Source organism: Myxine glutinosa, chromosome 8 (assembly GCF_964187855.1).
Source record: "Myxine glutinosa chromosome 8, kmMyxGlut1.1, whole genome shotgun sequence".
Lineage (NCBI taxonomy): Eukaryota > Metazoa > Chordata > Myxini > Myxiniformes > Myxinidae > Myxine > Myxine glutinosa.
The window spans coordinates 49460628-49485023 of NC_136268.1; the positions used below are offsets into that span (position 1 = coordinate 49460628).

Sequence of the window (24396 nt, forward strand, 5' to 3'; positions counted from 1 at the left end):
TTCAAGGAGCCATCAATCATCTGGACTGGTCTCCCATCTCTACCACCTCTGACATAAATTCTTCCTGGGAATTCTTCCAAAGTAAACTGCTCTCCCTCATGCACAGATTTATCCCATCTCGTCTTCAGTTGTCGTACCCTTCCTCCCATCCATGGTACACTAAAGCTTGTGACGAGGCAGTTACCATGAATCAACTTGCCTTCACCTCATGGAAGGCTAATCCAACTGAAGGTAATCTCAGTTCCTTTCACAAACCTCGGAACAAGCATGTGTCTACCCTCAGGAGAGCCAGGAAACAATATCTCTCTACTCTCAAGACTGAACTCTCAAACCTGTCTCCAATATGTTTCTGGTGTTTGTTCCCCCTCCATCACCTCCCTTACCTCAAATGGCTAATGGCTTGTGTCCCAAACCCATCTCTCTCTGTACCCACCTTACCCAGTCGAACCCAGCTGCTCCTGGACTCTGTGTCTTTCTCTCCTGGCAAGGTGGAGAAGTTTCTGTCAATCCTCGATTATGATTCTGCAACTGGACCAGACGGCATCAGCCCACGGGTCCTAAAATCCTGCTCTGCCACTCTATCTCACCCTCGCTCTGTTCTCTTCACCCTCTCTTTTGCTCAGGGTCATCTGCCATCTGCTTGGAAATCAGCCAACATCACCGCTTTACACAAAAAGGTGCAAAAACAGATCCTTGCAACTACAGGCCAAACGGCCTGCTCCCAATAATCAGCAAGGTCATGGAATCCATCATCGCTTCTGACATCAAAGCCTTCCTCTTCTCCAATGGCTTGATCTCGGATCATCAATTTGGATTTGCACCAAGCCATTCTACGCTGGACATGCTGCTTCTGCTGTCTCAACAATGGATGGAGGTCCTCAATGCCAAACTGGAAATTAGAGCTGTCTCCCTTGACATATCACGTGCCTTCGATACGGTCTGGCACCCAGCTCTGCTCACCAAACTCTCCTCCTATGGTATCCATGGAAATCTCCACGCATGGCTTGCGGACTTCCTCTTTGGTCGTAGTCAACGTGTGGCCTTGAATGGGTTTCTCCCATCTCCCCTTCCTGTTCAGGCTGGATTTCCCCAGAACTGACAGAACTTCTTGGAGAGGGTTGTTCAGAAAATAGATGGGAGGGTTTTCCAGACGATCTTTTCGGAGAGACATAGTGAGACTGTGAGATTTGCCAGGATTGAAAGACATGTTCCACTTGTTTGATCAGTCTGTGATTTTATCCAGGTCTCCAGAGAGTGAGGAGGCTGCAGACTGCCGATCTGAGGGATGAGGTATGGAGCGGCAGAGAGTGGAGTCATCAGCAAAGAGATAGAGAGGATTTTCCAGAGAGTCGGAGAGATCATTGATGAAGACCAGAAAAAGCAAAGGGCCCAGAACACTACCTTGGGGAACTCCAGCCTGAACGGGAAGGGGAGATGAGAGAAATCCATTCAGGGCCACACGTTGACGACGACCAGAGAGGAAGTCCGCAAGCCATGCGTGGAGATTTCCATGGATACCTTAGGAGGAGAGTTTGGTGAGCAGAGCGGGGTGCCAGACCGTATCGAAGGCACGTGATATGTCAAGGGAGACGGCTCTGATTTCCTGTTTGGCATTAAGGACCTCTGTCCATTGTTGAGACAGCAGAATCAGAATTACCAGTGATATAACAGGGAAGTTCCCACTTACCAGTGATATAACAGGGATGTTCCCACTTACCAGGTATATAACAGGGAAGTTCTCACTTAACAGGGATGGTCCCACTTACGAGGCATATACAGGTGGTGTACAAAAAAATGGACACCTGGGTAAATGAGGGACACCAAGCAACACACCCATTGCCTGTTTGTTCTTCCCGGCTTGACACCAAGCATTCCACTATCATCATCACACCCAGGAAAGTTGCTAAGATTATTCAAAGGCTTGCCATTTCAAATTCTACTGGATCAGGTAGAATCCCTGCAATTGCTTTGAAGATTTGTTCATCTGAACTGTCTTCTGTTCTCTCAAAACTGTATTGCTTGTGTTTGTCAAAGTCTGTGTTTCCACTTAGCTAGAAGCAGGCTTCTGTCGTCCCTGCCTTTAAAGGCTCCGGTGAGAAATCGGATCCTTTTATCTATTGGCCTGTGTTATGGATTCGGCCCTAATTATGGTTGTTATTGTTATCATTGTGGGTTCTAGATATGATGCTTATTGTGGCTTAAGGGAAAGGGTTATTGTGGTTAAAAGGTTTAAAAGCGCTCCTGGTAAAATGTGGCTGGAAATCGGATCGTGACCCGGAAGGAAAGGGAGCGAGTAAGAAGAGGCGGGAGGAGATGAGACTCGCTGATTGAACCGCAAACGTGTACGTCGGAGCGCGTCTTTGGGAGGTTTCCCATTCCGCCGCTATTGTGCGGGGTGTTGGACCACGTGACCTGTGGGTTGCTTCGATCGTCCACACCTCAATTGATTGTGATCGGACATTGATCCAACGATCGCTGGAGCGAGTCGACTTCGCCTTGGAGGGGTACAGAGACATTGGGGGAGTGCTGTGAGTTTGGGTTAAAGGAATAGATAAGGTTACCATCTTAAGATTTGATTGTAGGGTTGATTGCCCCCATTGTTGTATGGCTCTTTTTGTGTGATTTATAATATACTAGGACGTGCCCGTACGTGGGTGCCCGTTCGGAAAAACATTCCAAACCGCGTGGCAGTAACGACCACAGAACCCCCCCCCCCCCCTCTATTTACATGAAATGGTTTGGATCCATTCGCAAAGCCAAAGCGAACGACCACAGAACCCCCCCCCCCCCCCTCTATTTACATGAATGGTTTGGTCCATTCGCAAAGCCAAAGCGAACGGCTAAATCGCCATAGCTCGGTAACTACTTCTCCAATTAATATGAAACCTTGAAAAGGCACATCCTCAGGTCCCCAGCAATATACCTGGCAAGTTTCAAGTATATCGGACCCGTGGTTGTCGAGAAACAGCGGTCACAGACAAACACACACACACACACACACACACACACACACACACACACACACACACACAGACACACACACACACAGAGATTACTGGAATTATAGATAGATTATTGTTTGTTCATAACCCTTGGTGTGGTTTCATTATTGATTTGCTTGATTTCAACCAAGGATAACATATCTTTCTGCCGGGGACCCTCTCGGGGTTCGGAGGTTTACCGAGACCAGAGGATAGGGGAGGACCCCGTAACACCTGTTGGCCTTCTACCCATTATCAGCAAAGTGTTTGAATCCTTAACAAAACAAAAACTCATGACTCATCTGGAAACCCACAACCTCCTAACTGATGTTCAGTATGGCTTTCGACAATCAAGGATGTCGGTGACTGGTGATGTTCTATCCCCAATCACTGAACATGTGAATTGGGCTTTGGATCATCGTGGAGAAGCCAGGATTGTTGCTCTCAACATCTCGAAGGTCTTGACAAAGTGTCACACAAGAGCCTCATCCATACGCTAAAATCATATGGCATTCTGGAAGATTTATTGATACAATCTCTGACTTCCTTGAAAATCGTCAAATCTTTGTGGTACATGAGGGACAGTGATCCCCTTTCCATAATACTAATGCTGGTGTTCCTCAGGGGTCTGTGTTGGGTCCAATATTGTTGTTATATATCAATGATCTGCCTGATTGTATTCTTTCTCAATTAAGCATTTACGCAGATGACTCAATACTGTATACCACCTACCCAGGAACCTTGTCTCCTCATACCCGTATCGATGCTAGTACCACTCTCAATGAGGACCAAGAGAGTGTGATAAACTGGCGAAAAGACTGGCTTGTTGCTTTCAATAAAAAAGACCACCTTGTTATCTGTTTCTAGTTCAAGATCACCTTGTTTGCTGACTCTGTCTATGGACTCTTCACCTTTGCAGGAACTACCTGTTATCCATCTGCTTGGATTGGATATCAGCTTAAACCTCAGTTGGGAAAAGTACATGTCTGGTATAGCTAAAAGAGCCTCCTAGCACCTTGGCTGCTTATTTGGTGCTTGGCGATACCTTTCTCAAGCTGCTATGCTCCACCTATACAAGGCCACTATACGTCCTGTCATGGAGTATCATTACCATCTTTGGGCTGGTGCTCCGGCCTGTCACCTATCTCTTCTTGACAGAATCCAGTGACGTGCTGGCATTCTGGTGGGACAGGAATTGGCATCATCCCTGGAACCTCTCTCAGTCAACCGCTCTGTTGCTTCCTTGAGTCTTTCCTACAGATATTACCATGGAATGTGCTCTGAGAGTCCATCACAGGTTGTTCCACCTGAGCAGTCACTCTACATGTTTGGCAGTTTCATCCCATCCATACACTATATCTGTCCCAAGGAGTTAGACTATGAGGTATTCTGGTAGTTTTTTTTATCTGCACGGCATCACTCTGAAGCAGTTTACCTGCATCCTGCTTTCCCCTCTATCCCAACCTACCTCTATTCAAGAGGAATGTCAATAGATTCCTCCTTTCTGTCGAATATTTATACTTTCCTTTGTGTAGCCCTCCCTCAAGTGGCCTGAAAGGCTTGGTGGAGGACGATTTCCCATTTAAAAAAAAACAGCTTCCACAGAGGAGTGGCCCATGTGGTAATTAAGCAAATGACATCCCAGTGTGCTTAGGGTCATGTATATAATGCTGCACAAGCCTGGTTGCCTATAATATAGCTATAGCATGGCAGCAAAAGGAGAACCTCCTCTCCCCCTCCCAACACCCACCCACCCACCCACTGAGCACGTGTGGTCGCCCAATGGTTTGATGAGTGTGACACTGATGTTGTCCATATATCTTGGCCTTCTCAGTCGCTAGATCTGTGAACCCAATGGGACATTCATGGGATACTTTGGAAAGATGCCTGAGACAGCGTTTTCCACCTCTATCAAACAGATGAGTTGATTGACTTTTTTGTGGAAGAGTGGTGCGGCATCCCTCCTGCAGAATTCCAGATGCTGGCGGACTCTATGCAATGGCACATACAGGTCATACCGGCCACACATGGTGGCCCAATGCCCTATTAAGTGACTTTACATTGGTGTTTCCATTTTTTGTCCACTACCTGTACCCACATATAACCCACATACCTGGATGTTCCCACAAATAAGGAAGGTTCCTACTTACCAAGAATATACAAGAAATGTTCAAACCTTCCTGCAACATAGAAATAATGTTCTCCCTTACCAGGAATATACAGATATTTTTCCTGGGACCCACTCAAAATGACCACACTTGAGGCTGTTTAAAGGGACCAGGTTCAATTTTTGAATCCAAGCTGCTTCCTGTCTTCACTCAGGATGCTTTAAATAATAATAATAATACTGTAAAATATATATATATATATATATATATATATATATATATACATACTGTATAATACATATATGCCTTGTGTATTTATTTGTCTGTCAAGAAAGAAGTGACTTTATGTTCAAGGAGGTGACGTCACTGAAAGGGAGCACACACAATATCAGTGTTAGCGCTATTCGCCATTTTGTTTCCACTCAGGAAAGGTGAATTTATGCCATCCAAAACTTTTACAACACGCATCTGAATCTGGGTTGATTGCATGAGCATTCTAGTTGTTTTCACAACTACACCGCCAGAGGTGAGATGTTACATGTTAGTAATTGTTTATTTGCAGTTAAAATATATACAGGTGAGTAATTTTACTCAGTCATTTTAAAATTATGTTATCACTTTGATAATATGTATTTTCTGAAATAATCGGTTTTCTTTATGAAACAAATCCACAAGTTGTATTCTATGGCATGTCATGTCACTGCTCGGCCCGTCTTGGAACGTCATTCATGTCACAGCACGGCATGATCTGGCATACGTCACGCCATGGTAAGGCACGATCTGGCACACCGCGCATAATGTCACAGCACGACATGGCTCGGAAAGTTCCATAACGGTATGACGTGGTTCGGTTACGGCAAGGCTCGGATTGGATTGGTCCGTTACCACCCTGCATGGTCCAGCACATGGCATGGCTTGGCTCAACATGGCACGGATCAGACATTCTGTCACAGCTCACGGCACAGTTCGTCATGCCTCAGAATGATTTGGCACGGCACAGTTCGTCATGCCTCAGAATGATCTGGCATGGCACAGTTCGTCATGCCTCAGAATGATCTGGCATGGCACAGTTCATCATGCCTCAGAATGATCTGGCATGGCACAGTTCGTCATGCCTCAGAATGATCTGGCATGGCACAGTTCGTCATGCCTCAGAATGATCTGGCATGGCACAGTTCGTCATGCCTCAGAATGATCTGGCATGGCACAGTTCATCATGCCTCAGAATGATCTGGCATGGCACAGTTCGTCATGCCTCAGAATGATCTGGCATGGCACAGCTCACAGCACAGAACGTTCTGGCATGACGAGGCTCGGCTCAGAACAGTCCAAAAAAAACCGGCATGGTTTGGCTCACTTTTCGGCTGTCAACATCATTTAACTGAAGGAACTCCAAGAGTATGTTTCTTATTGTATGGAGTACGTGAGGGTATCATCACATACATTCAGGGAAAAAAGAAGGTAAACAGTAATCAACGATATGAGAGCCGTTTGTGTGTCACCATTTTTCTCAGAGATGGATAAACGGATCTTCGTCAAACTTTCAGAGGTTCATCAGTGAGAGCTTGGGAGTGTTCTAGACAAAAAAAAAATTTGGAAAGAAAAAAAGATAGTTTTTTTGCAATAAAAAAAAAAAAATCGCTCTATAGTGCATAAACCTTTTTCATGAATGACAGTTATATACAAGTACACATTCGCATAAAAAATACAAAACAATCACCAGAGATTTGAACACAAATAATCAAACAATTCCGGAAGCGGTCGAAGTTGGTGGTAAGGCTTCTTCTTCTTCCTGAGCGATATCATACTTAACTCGGAAACGTGATGAACTGCACATTTAGCAGCATATATTCAACGAAAAGGTAAAATGATGATTTGACATTTGTGATGGATTCTGATTTAGATGCAATTACTTTCCCATTATATTTGCCCTCATTTCAAATATGTTAGTTTCTTTTTCGCTTGAGCAACGCCGGGTAATCCAGCTATAAACACTTATATACTTTACTCGGGGTACAAATACAAATTTGCCTGGGGGGGGGGTGGGGGGTGGGGGGGCGGGTAACATAAGCTGTGTCCACGGCCTCGTGTGGGGGACCGGGAGAGGGGCATGAATTCTCTGTGTAAATGTGTACCGTGTAGCGCCACCTGGAGTTGGTGGCAGAGGGTATTACAATTTCCTTTGCACAGGCAAATTTTTCCTCCTTCCCTTCCCCCCCCCCCCCCTTCCCAAAAACAGAGGGGCCTGTCAAAGCCGCCACCCCATCCCCATCCCCCTCCCAAAAGATGTATATGTAGAATATCTTTCCCGTCCTTCTCTCCCTGCTCCCTTCCTCACCTCTCCTGCCTCCCCTCTGCCTAAACCCCCTCCTCCTTCCCGGGTACTCCTGCTTGTTTATGAATAAAACTGACCCATTACATTGCAAAATGGCGGCTCTTATTTGGTTAAAAACGGCATTTTCCAGAGGCTGACGTTGATGAAAGTTTGTGCAATGCAAGCCCTCATTGAGTAAGAGTCCAGGGTAGCCACTGCCCTTTGGAAAAGTCTTTCCATCGTCCACCTTACTTTTTTCCTTTGGTGAGTATTTTTCCCGATACAATGGTAGATTTCAATTCAAGCCTGCAATCCATCTCTGTAACATACAAACCAGCACACACCCTCGACTGAAGTCTAGTCTGGAACTGCCAGCGTGATGTGGACGAAGGTGCCTTTTGTTCTGGGGGTGAGAATGGAGCTTGGAGCTGACAGCTTCATTGGCAGCAGCCTTTTCACTGTGGGCCTTGGCATGCTGTGCACGACACGCGCCGCACCACGCTAAAGTCGCCCCGAAGTCTGTTGTGCGGCCCTGCGATGATATAGGCCTGGAAAAGTGTGTGGTGTAAATTTGAGTGTGATTATGTCTGGTTTATCAATTACCAACCCGGTCTGTGTGATCCTTTTTGTGTGCATTGTACTTGCATATCACATGTATTGCATGCAAGGGCTGGAAGGATAGCCTAGATCAGGTACGCACACTCGCCTTTGAACAGGTAGCCTTGGTTCAGATCTCAACCCAACTATAAACTACCACCCTGGTGTTTCCTATGGAGGGCAATGCATCAATGTTTGTGCGGTTCATCGAAAGGACGATATATATATATATATATATATATATATATATATATATATATACACAAGTCAAAGGACCTGTCTGCTAATACTGGTCGTTAGTAAACGCTAAAGATTCCATGGTACCTTTAACAAAGAGTAGGTGAGTAATCGCTGACACTGTGAACAAATTACAGATTCCTGATCAAATCAACTTCAGTCGAACATTATTCTTGGTCAGCAGGTTCGTGAAAAACTGGCCAAAAGCTTTCCCTGGCCGACCGTACTTAAAGTTGGGAAGAATTGGGCATGTGAAAATAAGTGGTGGACTGGTGGTGGTAGTAGTACTAGTAGTAAAAGTAACAGTAGTAGTGGTGATTGTAGTAGTCGTGACAGTAGTAGTAGCAGTACTCGTAATAGCAGCAGTTGTAGTCGTGGTAGTAATAGTAGTAGCAGTAGTACGGGTAGTGGTAGTATCAGTGATAGTAGTTGTAGCAGTAGTAGAAGTAACAGTAGTAGTGGTGGTTGTAGTCGTGGCAGCAGTAGTAGTAGCAGCAGTACTCGTAGTAGTAGCAGCAGTACTCGTAGTAGCAGCAGCAATAGTAGTAGCAGTACGGGTAGTGGTAGTAGTATCAGTGATAGTAGTTGTAGCAGTAGTGGTAGAGTAGAGGGAGTAGTAATAGTAGTAGTAGTAGTAGTGGCAGCAGTGGTGGTAGTAGCAGTTGTAGTAGTGGTAGGGGTAGTAGTGGTAGAGGTAGTAGTGGTAGCAGTAGTGGTATGGCAGTACTCGTGGTAGTAGCAGTAGTAGAAGTGGTAGTTATAGTAGTGGTAGCAGTAGTAGTGGTGGTAGCAGTAGCAGTGGTAATAGCAGTAGTCTATGCATCTTAGTAGTTTACTTCTTATTTAGCTTCATGAGCCAGGTGATCGCAGAGTTTCTAGTTGTGAATGTGTGTCTATGTGAAATGTTTGTCTCCGTAAATTTAGTCATTTCCATCTCTGTCTGATTTTCTTTCCACTCCGACAAGCCCACCCGACACCCAGGAAACGTGTCGATGTCTTTTTGTAATAAATGTTCCATGATATGTGAATCACCATGACCTCCTGGAATATCGTCCCTGGCTTCTTCTTCTTCTCCTTTGTAACACAATGTGCCATTTGTAGATGTTGTGCCATTTGAGTGCAAAAACGCTAAAACTTGCATAAAGTTGTCGTACCGTATACTAATGGGAAGAGGTTACATTTGGAGCAGGGTTTAAGCAAGAAAGCAACAGCAACAACAAGAAATAGAAAGCGGAACTTATTAATTTCAGTAAATACATCAATAAATACAGCACAGTATAAATTGACATAAAAAACAAACATTATTGATGAAACTCACTTTATTTAAGCGTTTTACATCTGGTACATCTTCGTCAAGCAAAGTGTGAAAGTTGGAAAATCCATTGTCTTCAAACGATGCTTAATGATTTCCTTGTCTTTCCGACCCTTCCCCAAAATGCACTCTTGGCGACCTGGACCCGAACCTTCGACCATGATCACAAGAGGCCATCCTCGACCCTTACCGTCTCAGTTTGCACCTGATTGCCGGCTTCGGTGAGGGCATCACTTTGCAGCATGCCGTAGACCGTCTTTTCGACCACCTTGTGGCTGGATTCCGACCCATTTGCGTCGCCGAGTCTCACAGACACCAGCATCACCACCGTCGACCTCGCCACACGAGAAAACCCAGGCCTGGCTACCCCCCTCTGCATGTCCAGGTGTTCCTCATGCCGAAGGAGCTCGGCTCGTCTTGTCGCTTGCTGTCGAGGCCTCCCTGGCGCCTTCGGCACTGGCATCTACCACCCGGTGCCCCTCATCGAGGGGTTCGTCTCTATACCCTTTCCGATTTGCCTGCCCCACTATGGTCAGTTGTGGAGGCTCCAGGAGGGCGGCCGATGCTACGTTTTGTGGTGAATGCGAGTCAGGACACTTTCTCCGCTTCCTGTCGCCTGTACACAGAGCTGCTCCTTGGCGGGGAGTCCAAGGACTTGGGTTTAATGGGCGACGAAGAGGCACTCGGGGGCATCGATGCCCTCAATAACATGGCGGGGTTGAGAGAAAGCGTGGTGGACGAAAAGATTGCCGGAAATTATTCTGACGAACACACGCGAAGATTCGCCGATTTAAAGGCCGAGGGCAAAAAGAAGAGCAGCACGCTTCATGGACATGATGGACAGAGGAACGATAAACGTGGAGGTTGTAACAGCTCCACCCTCACGAAAGACCATGTGAAGACCTGTGGACAGTCAAACGGAGTTGGCAAAGCAGATGATGGGAGTCTCATTGGGGACGAAGGCTGCAGGAAGTCCAGCGGCCTTACCCCAAGCAGACGCCTGACTAGTCAACCGAGCCAAGATGGAAGTGAATGGTCTAGATTTGCATCGGCTTTTGAAGGTAAGCTTGAATTCCAGGTAACTTTGATTATCGGCCTTATTCATCCGCTAAACCACTGAAGCTCAGGTGCCAGGTGGAGGACCATATGACAATACTAATTATACATATGGGATGTTGTGTTGGCCTAATGGTTAGGACTGGTTTACTATAGGGTTGAATTCAAATGGATTTATCCCTTCCTGTACATAACATTGATCTTTCAAAGTGATTATATTTATATTTATATTTTATTTTAGGAAATGTGATTGGACACGCACGAAAGGACTCCTGCTTAACACAACATCGGCAATTATATTCTCACACTTCAGGGTGTCTCAATAAAATGTATACTAGTGGGGCGGCTTAGCCCAAATATTCAAAAGAATTGTGCATTTTGTGAAACAAGCACCAAATTTGGCACAAATGTACATTAATATGTTGCGAACATTTTCAGATATTGGGCCACTTGAAATTCCGTAATTTTTTTTTTCAAATTTCGTAATTTCAAATTTTTCGGGTGACACCGTCACAATTTCGGTCTTCGAGGCCGGCCGATAGGCAAAGTGTGACCGGAAGGGACGAGGTTCTCCTGACCACGTGGCCCTCGATCTGGGAAGCGAGAGGCGTTCCATTAGTGGACGCGCCCCTCACGCCCGACTTTTGGGCGGCCCCGGCAGGCCGTTTGTTTTGACGTTCCGTGACAGGCCCCGCACCCCCACCTCCGGGCCGACCGGAAGCTTGTGCTGAGTACGTCATACCTGAACAACTCAGTGAGGCAGAACACAGCAGTGCACACCAGGGTGACCCCTTCAGTGCATAAACCAATTAACCTGTCCACTGCAGGGCATATAGAAATGAAGTTATTTTCTGCATATAATAATAATATAAGTTCAGTTCTATATAACAATTTCTGTTATCACCACTACCACTACAACTACCACTACTACAAGCTTTGTCTGGAATTTTGTGGACTAACAGACAAACAGACATACAGACAAGCTGGGATCAAAACATTACCTCCTTCCACCATTGAGTGTAGAGGTAAACATCATGGAAATTATATCATGCCCTAGATTTAATTCATGCTTACCCGTGTATTTGCTTCACTGGTTCACAAGGTCTTTTGCATACATGTAATTCAGACTCTCGTCTTCATTGCTGACCACACAATGTTCGCAACATATTAATGTACATTTGTGCCAAATTTGGTGCTTGTATCACAAAATGCACAATTCTTTTGAATATTTGGGCTAAGCCGCCCCACTATATCGGCCGGCCTCGAAGACCGAAATTGTGACGGTGTCACCCGAAAATTTTTAAATTACGAAATTTGAAAAAATTTGAAAAAAAAAATTACGGAATTTCAAGTGGCCCAATATCTGAAAATGTTCGCAACATATTAATGTACATTTGTGCCAAATTTGGTGCTTGTATCACAAAATGCACAACAGGTTTGCTATGCTGCTACACTAACAGACTTTATATATAAAAACCTATACTAGTTCGTCGTTCTGCACTGCCTTATGGGTATTTTTGGATACAAGATCGAGGTTCGTGTAAGAGCTAACATTAATCACAAAAAGCCAAACTGACACATAAAACATGACAAAGGGAGCGGGAGATAAGATGGAGAGCAGGGACATCGGGATATCTGTGGGAGGGAGAGGGCTTGTGGGGAGGAGGCATGGAAAGGGGAGGAGGGGGGGGGGTGGGAGAGGTAAAAAAAACACATGGACACTGCTAGGACTTCCAGGAAAGAAGTCGGTATTTCAAAAAAGTGGATCTGGGGTGAATTAACGGGGGTAGAAAAGATCAAGGTTTTGGATGGGGGAAGATAAGAGATGGTGGTGAATAGCTGTTTTAAAGACCTGGAGGGAGGAGTGGGATTGAATAGAGAAAAGAGAACTGATGATGTGTTCGATCATACATTAACATCACGTTAGGTATTAACACTCGAGATTGCACCTCTCTGCGCTACTTCATGAAATTCTCTGCAACATGAAAGTCTGTGTACATTTTATTGCACATCCTGTATTGTGCAGACATAGCCGGCCTCCTGAATGGAATAAATTACAAATTCCTGCCACCTTCAGTCAAATATACGGCTCGGCCAGCCGGTTCATGAAAGATTTGGGCCATCAACACCAAAAGAGGTGGGAATAGCCTGGTGTTGGCTTAGCGGTTAGGGTGCTGGCTTGGGATCCAAGGATCCTGGGTTCGAATCCCGGTCGATCGCTGAATTAATGCCAGGGGGGTTGACTCAGTCTGTCATCCTTCCCTAGGTCAGCAAATTGAGTACCAGTTCACTGGTAATTCCCTGTGTGTCACAAGAGGCAACTAACAGGGTTGGCGGCAGGAAGGGCATCCGGCCGTAAACATTGCTTCAAAAAAAAAAAGGGGAACACGGTGCCCAAAAAAGGCCAACCCCTGCTCTGCAGGGAAAAATGGCCTCCAAAGGTGGTTCTTTCTTCTTTGTACACAATATGAATCCCATGCGCCCACGATATCTGACTATTCACACGGCACGGACCTAGACAGGACAAGGTCACAAGACAATAAAAGAAAAAGCTGACTCCCACACCATGCCTGTGTGGGGTCAGTGCCAGTGGTTCGAGGGGGGAGCTACAGTGGTGGAGCATTGGCCGGAAGAGATGCGTATGGTGGTGGTGCATCTGGGCCCCACAGCCATTTGGTATTCGCGTGGTTGTCCAGCTTTGCTGAGTCCATGTCTGCCGCGTGTACTCATTGGACGCCTCTCGCCTACCAAACTCACTGCTCAGTCCTGACTCTGTATGTAGCTGCTCGCCCTCTAAACTGCTCTGTACTGGCTCTCCGGACTAACTGATCTAACCAATCACCAGTCCTGAACTTCCGTGGACTGTCCCCACCCCTCTGCTCTCCTTACCCCGCGCTGATTGGTTTTTCGCCTGGGCTCTCAGTATTCCCATGGTTATGAGCGATTTCAGGACGTTTCAGTGCTTTCCAGCATGGGCTGTAGTTCTTACCTTAGTACACGATCTTGAGGTGTTACTCTTGCCGTCCTTGGGCGGAAGAGGGGGTTCGCTGAGATCACAGAGCTGGTTATAATAGCAGTTCACTTTTAAAGAAACACACAAAGACAGATTACCAAGGGAACGATTTAAAGGATTAAAGAGGGGAAACAGTGGGGAAGCTTGTCAACACATTATGGTGGAGAGCGGTCACGATCATCATCTCCTGAATAAACTTCCATATATGCTCTGTCATTTTCACAAATAAACCACACACTCATACCACCACACATAACTGAACATACCTCGGGTTCTCTCCCTTTCAGTTTAGTGTTAAACAACAGTAGCGATTTTCAAAAGGTAATCATACGCGTTTGTGGTTTATAATATTTTGGGGTGCCCCCACGAAACGCCACGATAATCTATTTATACAAGTTAACATGGCTTTTCTCCAAGGAGGAAAAACCCCTTCGCGAAGGGGAATTTTATTAGTATTAATATTGTTTTGTAATAACGTTAATATTATGTTATCATTCGTGTTATTACCTCCACCACTGAAGGTGGATGGACGTTATGTTTTCATCCCTGTATGTTTGTCTATTTGTGAACAGGATATCACTAAAAGTAAATTTAGTGGAGAGGTTAAGTATCGGACACAGACGAAATGATTAGAATTTGGAGAAGATTCGAAGATTTTGGTGAGGATTTTAAAAAGTGATTCGTAAAGTGATTCTTTACCATCGAGTTATAAGAGCTAAAGCCGATTAAATCGCACGATATCTCAAGTTGTGGACGGATTCGGATAAAACTTCATGGACAGGTTGGGCACGTGACAAGGATGAATTTATTACATTTTGGTGAAGATCCAAAGCTGGTTCCGGATATGAGAATTTTAAAATTTTCTGATGTAATTCTTCATCATTGAGTGATAGGACCAAAAACGATAAATAGCACAATATTTCAAAAACTTGTGAACGGATTATGACAAAACCTGGTGGGTGAGTGAGTTAGGCGACAAGAACAAGCAGATTAGATTTTGGTTCAGGTCTGGATCCAGATCTGGCCTAATCAGTGGGATGTAAAATGTAATATGTTCGGCCTGGTAGAGATTTGCACTCTACCGAGTGCCATTCCAGTTACCCTCGCCAGGGGAGGGTATTGCATTTGAGTCCGTTTGTTTGTCTGTTTGTCCGCAAAGAATAAATATGATTTTCTCTGCAACTGTTGGTCCGATTGACAGGAAATTTTCACCATAGGTGCAGCTCCACCTGTATAATTTTTAAAATAATTATGACGTCATAGGTCATGTGGTTCGGCCGCCATCTTGGAAAATCAAAAAACTTTGCACCTCTATATCTCGGAAAGCGCTGAATAGAAAAAATTGAGACATGGCTCATTGTAAAGAACTCTCCATGCGGAATAAAATATGTTGATGATGTCATAGGTGCCTCCATTATGACGTCATAATTCGACAAGTACAAAACGTCATCCAATCAAGATGAATTTTCTTGAGCACCATGTCGGCATAAACGGGTGGAGAAAAAAAAAAAGATGACGTCATCAGTCACGTGGTTCGGCCGCCATCTTGGAAAAAACGAAAAACTTTGCACCTCCATATCTCAGAAAGTGCTGAATAGAAAAAATTGAGACATGGCTCATTGTAAAGAACTCTCCAAGGGGAATAAAATATATTAATGATGATGTCATAGGTGCCTCCATTATGACGTCATAATTCGACAATTACAAAACTTCATCTGATCAAGATGAAATTTCTTGAGCATAATCTTCACCGACAAGACATCAAGACCAACCTCATCTCCATCTCATCTGCTCCATCATTTGAACACCTGGCTTTTAAACTCTCTGGTCACACACAGTCAGTCATGGCTGTTGTCTACCGCCCTCCCAAACCACACCCATCATTCCTGTCTGACTTCTCCTACTTTCTGACCCAGCTATGTTCCCTCTCCCCCTCAATCCTCCTCCTTGGTGATTTCAATATCCACATGGACTCCACTGACTCCACGCTAACCACTGACTTCACTGATTTACTCACCTGCTTTAACCTCACTCAACATGTCAACTTTCCTACCCATAACCGTGGTCACATTTTGGACCTTGTCTGCTCTACTGGACTAATTTTGCACCATCTCTCTGGCTCCGACCTCACTCTCTCTGACCACCTAGCCATCACTCTGACCATCAACATCCCCACCCCAGCACCAAGGCATTATCGCACTATCAACTTCCGTAAGCTAAACGCTTTTTCACCTGCCTCATTCTCATCGACCCTCTCTGAAAAAATGTCCACTTCTCCCTTCGTTGACCTCCACACCCCTTCTGACCTCACTGACTACTACAACCACACTCTCTCTTCCTGCCTTGACCAAATTGCGCCTATAAAAACCAAAACAGTTTCTTTCACCCATTCTGCTCCCTGGTTTACCCCTGAGCTCCGCCTAATGAAAACTCGTGCTCGCCAACTTGAAAGACTCCGCAATAAAACAGGTCTCACAGTTCACTCCCAGGCCTACAAGAACCACATACAACACTATAAAGATGCCCTCTCCCGCGCCCGCTCCGCCTACTACTCTCAAATTATCCACTCTGGCTCCGGAAACCCAAAAGCACTCTTCTCTACAATAAACAAACTCCTCAGCCCCCTGAACACCACCACCCAGTCATTCACAATAGACAACTGCATCTCCTTCCTTTCATTCTTCCAACGCAAAATTGAAAACATCTACAACAGCTTGACCACCGCCGCACCCGCTCCCCCTCAAACCACCTGCCCCCCCTTATCCTGCCATCCCCTGTCTCAATTCTCCCCAGTCTCCCCTACTGACCTCTCTGAACTCCTCATCGGAATGAAAACTGCCACCTGCACTCTTGACCCCATCCCCTCCAGCTTTGTCAAGGCCTCCCTTCCTGCTCTTTCTCCACTTATCATTGCAACAATAAACTCCTCCCTGTCTACAGGCATCGTCCCACCATCCCTCAAAATTGCTGCTGTTACCCCCATTCTGAAAAAACCTGGACTAAACCCTGACACCCTAAATAACTTCAGACCCATCTCCAACCTACCCTTTCTGTCAAAGGTTTTGGAACGCGCTGTAGCCACTCAACTCAAGCATCACCTCTCTGCCAATAACCTGTATGAAACATTCCAATCCGGATTCCGGTCCAACCACAGTACTGAAACTGCTCTCCTCAAAATCACCAACGACCTTCTCCTCTCCTCTGATGCTGGCAACCTCAACATTCTCATCCTCCTCGACCTCAGCGCTGCCTTTGACACCATCGATCACACCATCCTCCTCACCCGACTTGAAACCACCTTTAACATTACCGGCACTGCCCTCTCTTGGATTAAATCATACCTCTCTGACAGACGTCAGTTCATCTCCATCAATAACTGCAAATCCCCCACTGCTCCCCTCCCCCAAGGTGTCCCCCAAGGTTCAGTTCTTGGCCCCCTCCTCTTTATCCTTTACCTGTCCCCCCTCGGTCACTTAATCCGCCGTCATGGTCTCCAATTCCACTGCTTCGCCGATGACATCCAGCTTTTCATCTCCACCAAGTCCATCTCCACCGCCACCCACTCTATCCTGACAAACTGCATCACTGAAATAAAATCCTGGCTTCAAATCAACTTCCTCAAACTTAACTGTGATAAATCTGAAATAATCATCATTGGCCCAAAAACGCTCACCAAGTCCACCCATAACTTTGCCCTCAACATCGACGGTTTCCCAGTGTCCACCTCCCCTCACATCCGGAATCTTGGCATCATCTTTGACCAAACCCTCTCCTTCGACAAATACACTAAACAGATCACAAAGACAGCCTTCTTCCACCTGAAAAACATCGCCCGTCTCCGTCCATCCCTCTCCTCTGTGGCTGCAGAAACCCTCATCCACGCCTTCATCACTTCCCGTCTGGACTACTGCAATAGCCTCCTTTATGGTTCACCCTCAACAATCACCAATAAACTCCAATACATTCAGAACTCCGCTGCCCGTCTACTCACCCATTCCCGGACCCGTGACCACATCACCCCCGTCCTTTACAAGCTTCACTGGCTCCCCATCTCCCAGAGAATCCAGTACAAAATCCTCCTCTTGACCTACAAAGCCCTCCATAACCTGGCCCCATCCTACCTGGCTGACCTCCTCTCCAGACACACTCCCACCCGCAACCTCCGCTCTGCTGGTACCAACCTCCTGACCCCCCCCATCCGGACCAAATTTAGATCCTGGGGGGACAGGGCCTTCTCCATCGCTGCTCCCACCCTCTGGAACTCGCTACCTCACACCATCAGAGACTCCTCCTCACTCACCACATTCAAAACATCACTCAAGACCCACCTGTTCAACACTGCATTCAACATTTAACCCACAGCATCTAACCCCTGACTATCTCCTCTCCTTCTCCCTCCTTTGTGCTTTGAATATTTCCCTATTGATTCTTCTTTTTTTGCAATTGTCTTTATGTTTTGCTATGCGTTATGTTTTGCACTCTGTCAAAGCGTCTTTGGGCTTCCTGAAAAGCGCTATATAAAATAAATGCATTATTATTATTATTATTATAATCTAGGAATAAAGTAGTTTAGGAGAAAAAAAAAAAGATGATTACATTGGTCACGTGGTTCGGCCGCCATATTTATTTTAACACAAAAGCCTTAAAAAGACAGATTACCAAGGGAACGATTTAAAGGATTAAAGAGGGGAAACAGTGGGGAAAATACATCCTTGCAATCTCCGATTGCTCTTTTTCTTGTTACTTTTGTTATTAGAAGTGGCCTTGGAGAAATGCCACAATAACCTATCTGAACACGAATTTACACCTTCACACGGATTTCACCCAAGGTGGAAAACCTCCTTGGGAAGAGAGGAGGGGGATTAAGCCACTATAACCTCCATTATGTGACTCCTAGTCCTTTTGTTAAGATTGGTTGAGATTGGATAAGTAATGACCAAATGTATCGTAGTCAGACAGGCAGATAGACAGACACCAAATTGCGTATTTTAGTATGGTAACCGCCCGAGGCGCTCATTAATTCAGGGGATTCTTAGAGCGGCACTTATTAGAGGAAATATGGTACACACTTTAATGTGTGACTTGCAAAGTTGTAAATGTTTCTTCGGACAAAATGTGTCTTGATAATTAACAAAATTTGAAGAACATAATTATAGACCCCCGGTTTGTTGACAAGCTATCATTTCTGCACGTCCATAATACTTTTCATAATCTGAGTACCAAAGCAAATATTTGAAGTCATATTTCACTTGGTTTGCTCATGTGAGTAGTTGGCACTATACAACTGATAGATATAGGGATGGTAACAAGAGATTATCATGTGAAACCATCCCAACATCTTTCCTTGAGTAATGGTTGTTGCCTGTCCATCCCTCCATACATTTGCAATCATAGTGCATGGCGATTGTTTCCATGTACGAATTTAACCAGTGATAGTCAGTTGGACAAACCATAGTTCACCACATTTTTCAAGGCAGAATCAGAGATTTATCAAAGCAGAATGAAAAACCTGATAAAGCAACGTACTCCACATCCATCATCCCAAAAGGACACGTTTCTGGAGAACCTCCCTTGATTTACAGGTTTCACACCTGCAATGCAATGAAACCTGCAATTTCACACTGCCAGTGGTTGATTAACGGTGCTTCCTTCCTTGCTCGAAGAGCCGTGATGTGTTACTTCCGAATGCTGTCATTGGCGATGACGCAATCTGACCGGATAAGAACGAGGGCCTTCTGTGATGACAATACAAGGACGTTGAGAGCAGTAAATACTACAAGTCTTCATTAACTTCATTGAACCGGGAGTCAATTACAAATTATACCGCTGGGTGAATCATTCCCGAAGCCTGTGGGCCATGCAGCTGATGCAGTGCCCACTGTACATTGGGGGAGGAAGTTGTAATTTGCACAGGGTGTCAGCAATAACTCCCATACTCTTTGCATTTCTTCTGTTGGCACGTTTTTGCCAAGCTAAAATTTATCTTGCCACAGCCAGAGTACCATGACCCTGTGAATGTCAGGGTGCACTTCCCTTGCTAGAGACTAGAGTACAACTTTCTCTGCCAGGACTGGGGTACATCTTCCCTTGCTAGAGACTAGAGTACAACTTTCTCTGCCAGGACTGGGGTACATCTTCCCTTGCTAGAGACTAGAGTACAACTTTCTCTGCCAGGACTGGGGTACATCTTCCCTTGCTAGAGACTAGAGTACAACTTTCTCTGCCAGGACTGGGGTACATCTTCCCTTGCTAGAGACTAGAGTACAACTTTCTCTGCTAGGACTGGGGTGCACTTCCCTTGCTAGAGACTAGAGTACAACTTTCTCTGCCAGGACTGGGGTACATCTTCCCTTGCTAGAGACTAGAGTACAACTTTCTCTGCTAGGACTGGGGTACATCTTCCCTTGCTAGAGACGAGAGTGCAACTTTCTCTGCCAGGACTGGGGTACATCTTCCCTTGCTAGAGACTAGAGTACAACTTTCTCTGCCAGGACTGGGGTACATCTTCCCTTGCTAGAGACGAGAGTACAACTTTCTCTGCCAGGACTGGGGTACATCTTCCCTTGCTAGAGACGAGTACAACTTTCTCTGCCAGGACTGGGGTACATCTTCCCTTGCTAGAGACTAGAGTACAACTTTCTCTGCCAGGACTGGGGTACATCTTCCCTTGCTAGAGACTAGAGTACAACTTTCTCTGCCAGGACTGGGGTACATCTCCCCTTGAGAATCATATGGTAGGATTTTGTACTTCCACTTAATTGCAGAAGCAACACCTTGCTTAAAATCACTTTCCCTTCCCTATCCCCAAAAAAGTCACAAAATATTTGCATCATACATTCATTTATATTTCTACAATTAAAATGTAGTTTCACAGTACTTACTGAGGATTTGAATTTTGTCAATGCAACTTTTTCTGAATTGGTTATATTCCTCCGAGACATACCGAAGAGTTTGTAAAAACCAAATGTCCAGCTCAGTGTTTTGAAAATGGGAACCAAGGCCTTCTTCTGGTTACAGGTTTTAGCTGCATGGCAGTGACAGTCACACCATCACTGCTGGTACAGCTGGCTGTGCAACGGCTGCCCATTGGAGTTCCACCAGGTAGATCTCCCTGTGCCTTGCTGGAGGTGAGGGTGCCAGGCAGTGAACTGGGTCGCTTCGTACCACTACTACCATCATCTTGTCAGCCAATCAGCGCCACACGCTGGCAGACCCGCGACCATGATGGAAACAAAATCCTTCTGCAGGTAATTACCTCTGCCACCAAAGGTGAACGGAGGTTATGTTTTCATCCCCTCTCTGTCTGTCTGTGAGCAGGATATCTCAAAAAGCTATGGACATATTTGAAAAAAACTTCGTGGACTGGCTGAGTGTGACAAGTGTTTGTCTGTGAGCAGGACATCTCAAAACGTTATGGACATATTTGAAAAAAAACTTTGTGGACTGGCTGAGTGTGTGACAAGGACGAATTAATTAGATTTTGGTGAATATCTGGATCGAAGAATTTTAAGTGATTCTTCACAATTGAGAGGAAGAGCCAAACGATACATCGCATACAACAACAACAACATGCATTTTAAAAGGCCATTTTCCCTGCTAGAGCGGGGGTTAGCCTTGCGGTCCCCATGACAATCTTCTCCATTTTGCCCTATTTTCTGCATCTCTCCTTGTTAACCCCCTTGCCCGCATTTCTTCTTCCACCATCTTTAGCCAAGTCTTTCTCGGTCTTCCCCGTCTTCTACTTCCTTCTACATTCATTTCCATCACTCTTCTCAACCAGTCACTTTCATCCTTCCTCAACACATGACCAAACCATCTCAACCTGTTCCTCTTCACAGCATCAATCACAGGCTCTATTCCCATCATCTTTCGCAATTCATCATTTGTCTTCCTCTCTCTCAACGATACTCCGCACATCCGTCGAACCATTCGCATTTCCACCCTTTCCAACCTTCGTTGCTGCTCTACATTCATTACCCATGTCTCGCTCCCATAAATCATAACACTTCTCACACATGCAGCATACACCTTTCACTTCAGCTTCAACGACACTCCCCTCATCATCAGCACGCCACTCAATTCCCGAAACTTCTTCCATGCACATCTCACTCGAGCAACCGTTGCCGAGTCTGATCCACCTTCTCCATTCAGCATGTCTCCGAGGTAGCAAAATGTTTTCACACCTTCCAGCTTCACACCGTCTCCAAGATCCAACTCAACATTTCCTCCATCTGCAGCTCCCTCTGTGCACACTTTACATTTGAATGTAGCTGCCACACTGGTTAATGACCCTCTCAGACCACTACATTTTTGATGAACCCACTCAGCGCACATTGTACACTGAATGGAGTTCACTCCGACACCCTTCCTACACACAGCACAGGGCCACTTCCCAGTTCTTTCCACCTCACCACATGCTTTACCACTTGCCATCACCTTCGTCTTTCCGATATTCATCTTCAGACCTTTTGTCTCCATACATTCCTTCCACGTGTTCATCTTTTCCTTCAGTCCATCCATACTTTCCGCAATCAACACCAGATCATCTGCATACAACAACTCCCACGGTAAACCCTCCTTTACGTTCTGAGCCAGCACCTCCATCACAGCTACAAATAGTAGTGGACTTAGTACCGACCCCTGATGCACTCCCACCTTCACCTCAAACTCACCACTGTTCCCGTCCTTCGTCCTTACAGCTGTGCGCGCTCTTTTGTACATTGCCATCACTACTCTGATCAACCATTCCTCCACTCCTAACTTCCTCAATGCCCATGTCAATACTTTGCGTGGAACCCGATCGAATGCTTTCTCCAGATCAACAAACCCAAGAAACAACTTCTTCCTCTTCTCCAGCAACTGCCTCACAATGAAAAGCGCGTCTGTCGTTCCTCTTCCTGGCATAAATCCAAACTGCATTTCGTCGATCTTCACTTTCTTCCTTATCCTCCTCTCCAACACCCTTTCCAATACCTTCATTCCATGCTCCAATAACTTTATCGCTCGGTACGAGCCACACTCCAGAGGGTCACCTTTCCCCTTGTATAGAGGGACGAGGGTACTCAGTTCCCAATCCACTGGAATGCGGCCTTCTTTCACCACCAGATTACAGATCTCTGTCATTCTCTTCACACCCCAACTTCCTGCTGCCTTCAACATATCTCCCACAACTCCCGTCGGCCCTCCTGCTTTTCTACCCTTCATTGCTTTTATCGCTTCCTCAACTTCCTTCTCAGTTATCTTCTCTGCCGGTCCTAAAACTGGGTTACTCTCTATGTTGCCATCCCATTCATTCTCTGTATTCAACAGCATTTCCATATATCTTTTCCATCTTCCTTTAATTCCATCTGGGTCGACAACGATTTGTCCCACTTCATCCTTCAAGCAGCTCACCCCCATCACATCACACCTCTCTTTCGCTATCTGCTTTGCAATCCTGAATACCGCTCTCTGACCCTCTTCCGAATCCAAGCGTTCTCCGAACATTTTCCTACATGCCTCCTGCGCCTTTGCTACCTCTTTCTTTGCAGCCTTCCTGGCTGCCTTATAACTTTCATGCTCTGCTGTTTCTGCTCCCGTACCCTTCGCCTTCTGCCACTCCTTGAACTTCTTCCTCTTCTCGTCAATCCTCTTTCCAACTTCATCATCCCACCACCATGTTTCCGAGTGCCTCGGTGGTCCTTTTGTCCATCCACATACCTCACCAACGGCTCCCAACAGACTAGCTTTCATTGACATCCAACCACTTTCAAGTTCAACCACATCATCCTCGACCCTACTCAGCCTCTCTTTTAATGCCTCCCTTACTGTCACCTCTTTCAACCTCCACACCTTCATTCTCGGTTGGTACTTCACCCGCCGAGCTCTCCTCGCACCTTTCACCCTTACGTCGCAGACAACCAAGTGGTGCTGTGAAACAGCCTCCTCCCCCGGGATCACCTTTGTGTCTCGGAGGTGCCCCCTATCTCGCCTACGCACCATCAGGTAAGTCAACGGTTGTCGTCGATCCACCCCACGTGTATGTAACAAGCTTATTATCCTCTTTCTGGAACTGAGTATTACAAATCAACAAATCAGCTCAATCAGCAAACTCCAAAATCCTTTCACCTTCTCCATTTCTCACATCATATCCGTAACCCCCATGAACTCCATCAAAACCATCCATACTCCTTCCCACATGTCCATTTAGGTCTCCTCCTACCACAACAACTTCCTCATCTTTCACGTTTTCCATCAGCTTCTCTATCGCACACCAGAACTTGTCCTTCTCTTCATCGCTCCGACCAACCTGCGGAGCATATCCCGAGATGACGTTCACCAAGAGCTTTCCAATCATCATTTTCACCATCATCAACCTATCACTCACTCTAGTCACACTCACCACACTGTCTACAAACTCCTCAGAAAACAGGACACCAACACCATTCACGCCCTCCAGGCACCCTTGCCACACAAACTTGTATTTCTGTCCCTGCCTACCCTTCACCATTCTCACACCACTTCCCTTCCATCTCGTCTCTTGCACACAACATATGTCCACTCTTCTTCTGACCAATACTTCCACCACTTCTCCTGATCTCCTTGTTATTTTCCCTACATTCCATGTCCCAAACCTCAGAAACCGATCTCCACTTCGGGCTGTACACTGCCCACATGTGGTTGTAATTGTCATGGTTCTCCTTTTGAAGCAATGTTTTTTATGGCCGGATGCCCTTCCTGACGCCAACTCTCTTAGTCGCCTCCTACAACACGCAGGGATACGGCGTACCTATTCTTAT

At 45.7% G+C, this 24396-nt stretch overlaps 1 protein-coding gene across 1 annotated transcript in view; it reads left to right on the forward strand.

The window, feature by feature from the left end:
- The first annotated feature begins 3337 nt into the window (after positions 1–3337).
- Positions 3338–24396, forward strand: part of LOC144893370 (uncharacterized) — a 37415-nt gene continuing 16356 nt past the window's right edge. Inside the window, exons 1-4 of the mRNA XM_078783953.1 lie at positions 3338–3439; positions 3901–3970; positions 9720–10610; positions 20636–20865. Coding sequence (XP_078640079.1) covers positions 3338–3439; positions 3901–3970; positions 9720–10610; positions 20636–20865 — 1293 coding nt within the window. The remainder of the gene's footprint in view (positions 3440–3900; positions 3971–9719; positions 10611–20635; positions 20866–24396) is intronic.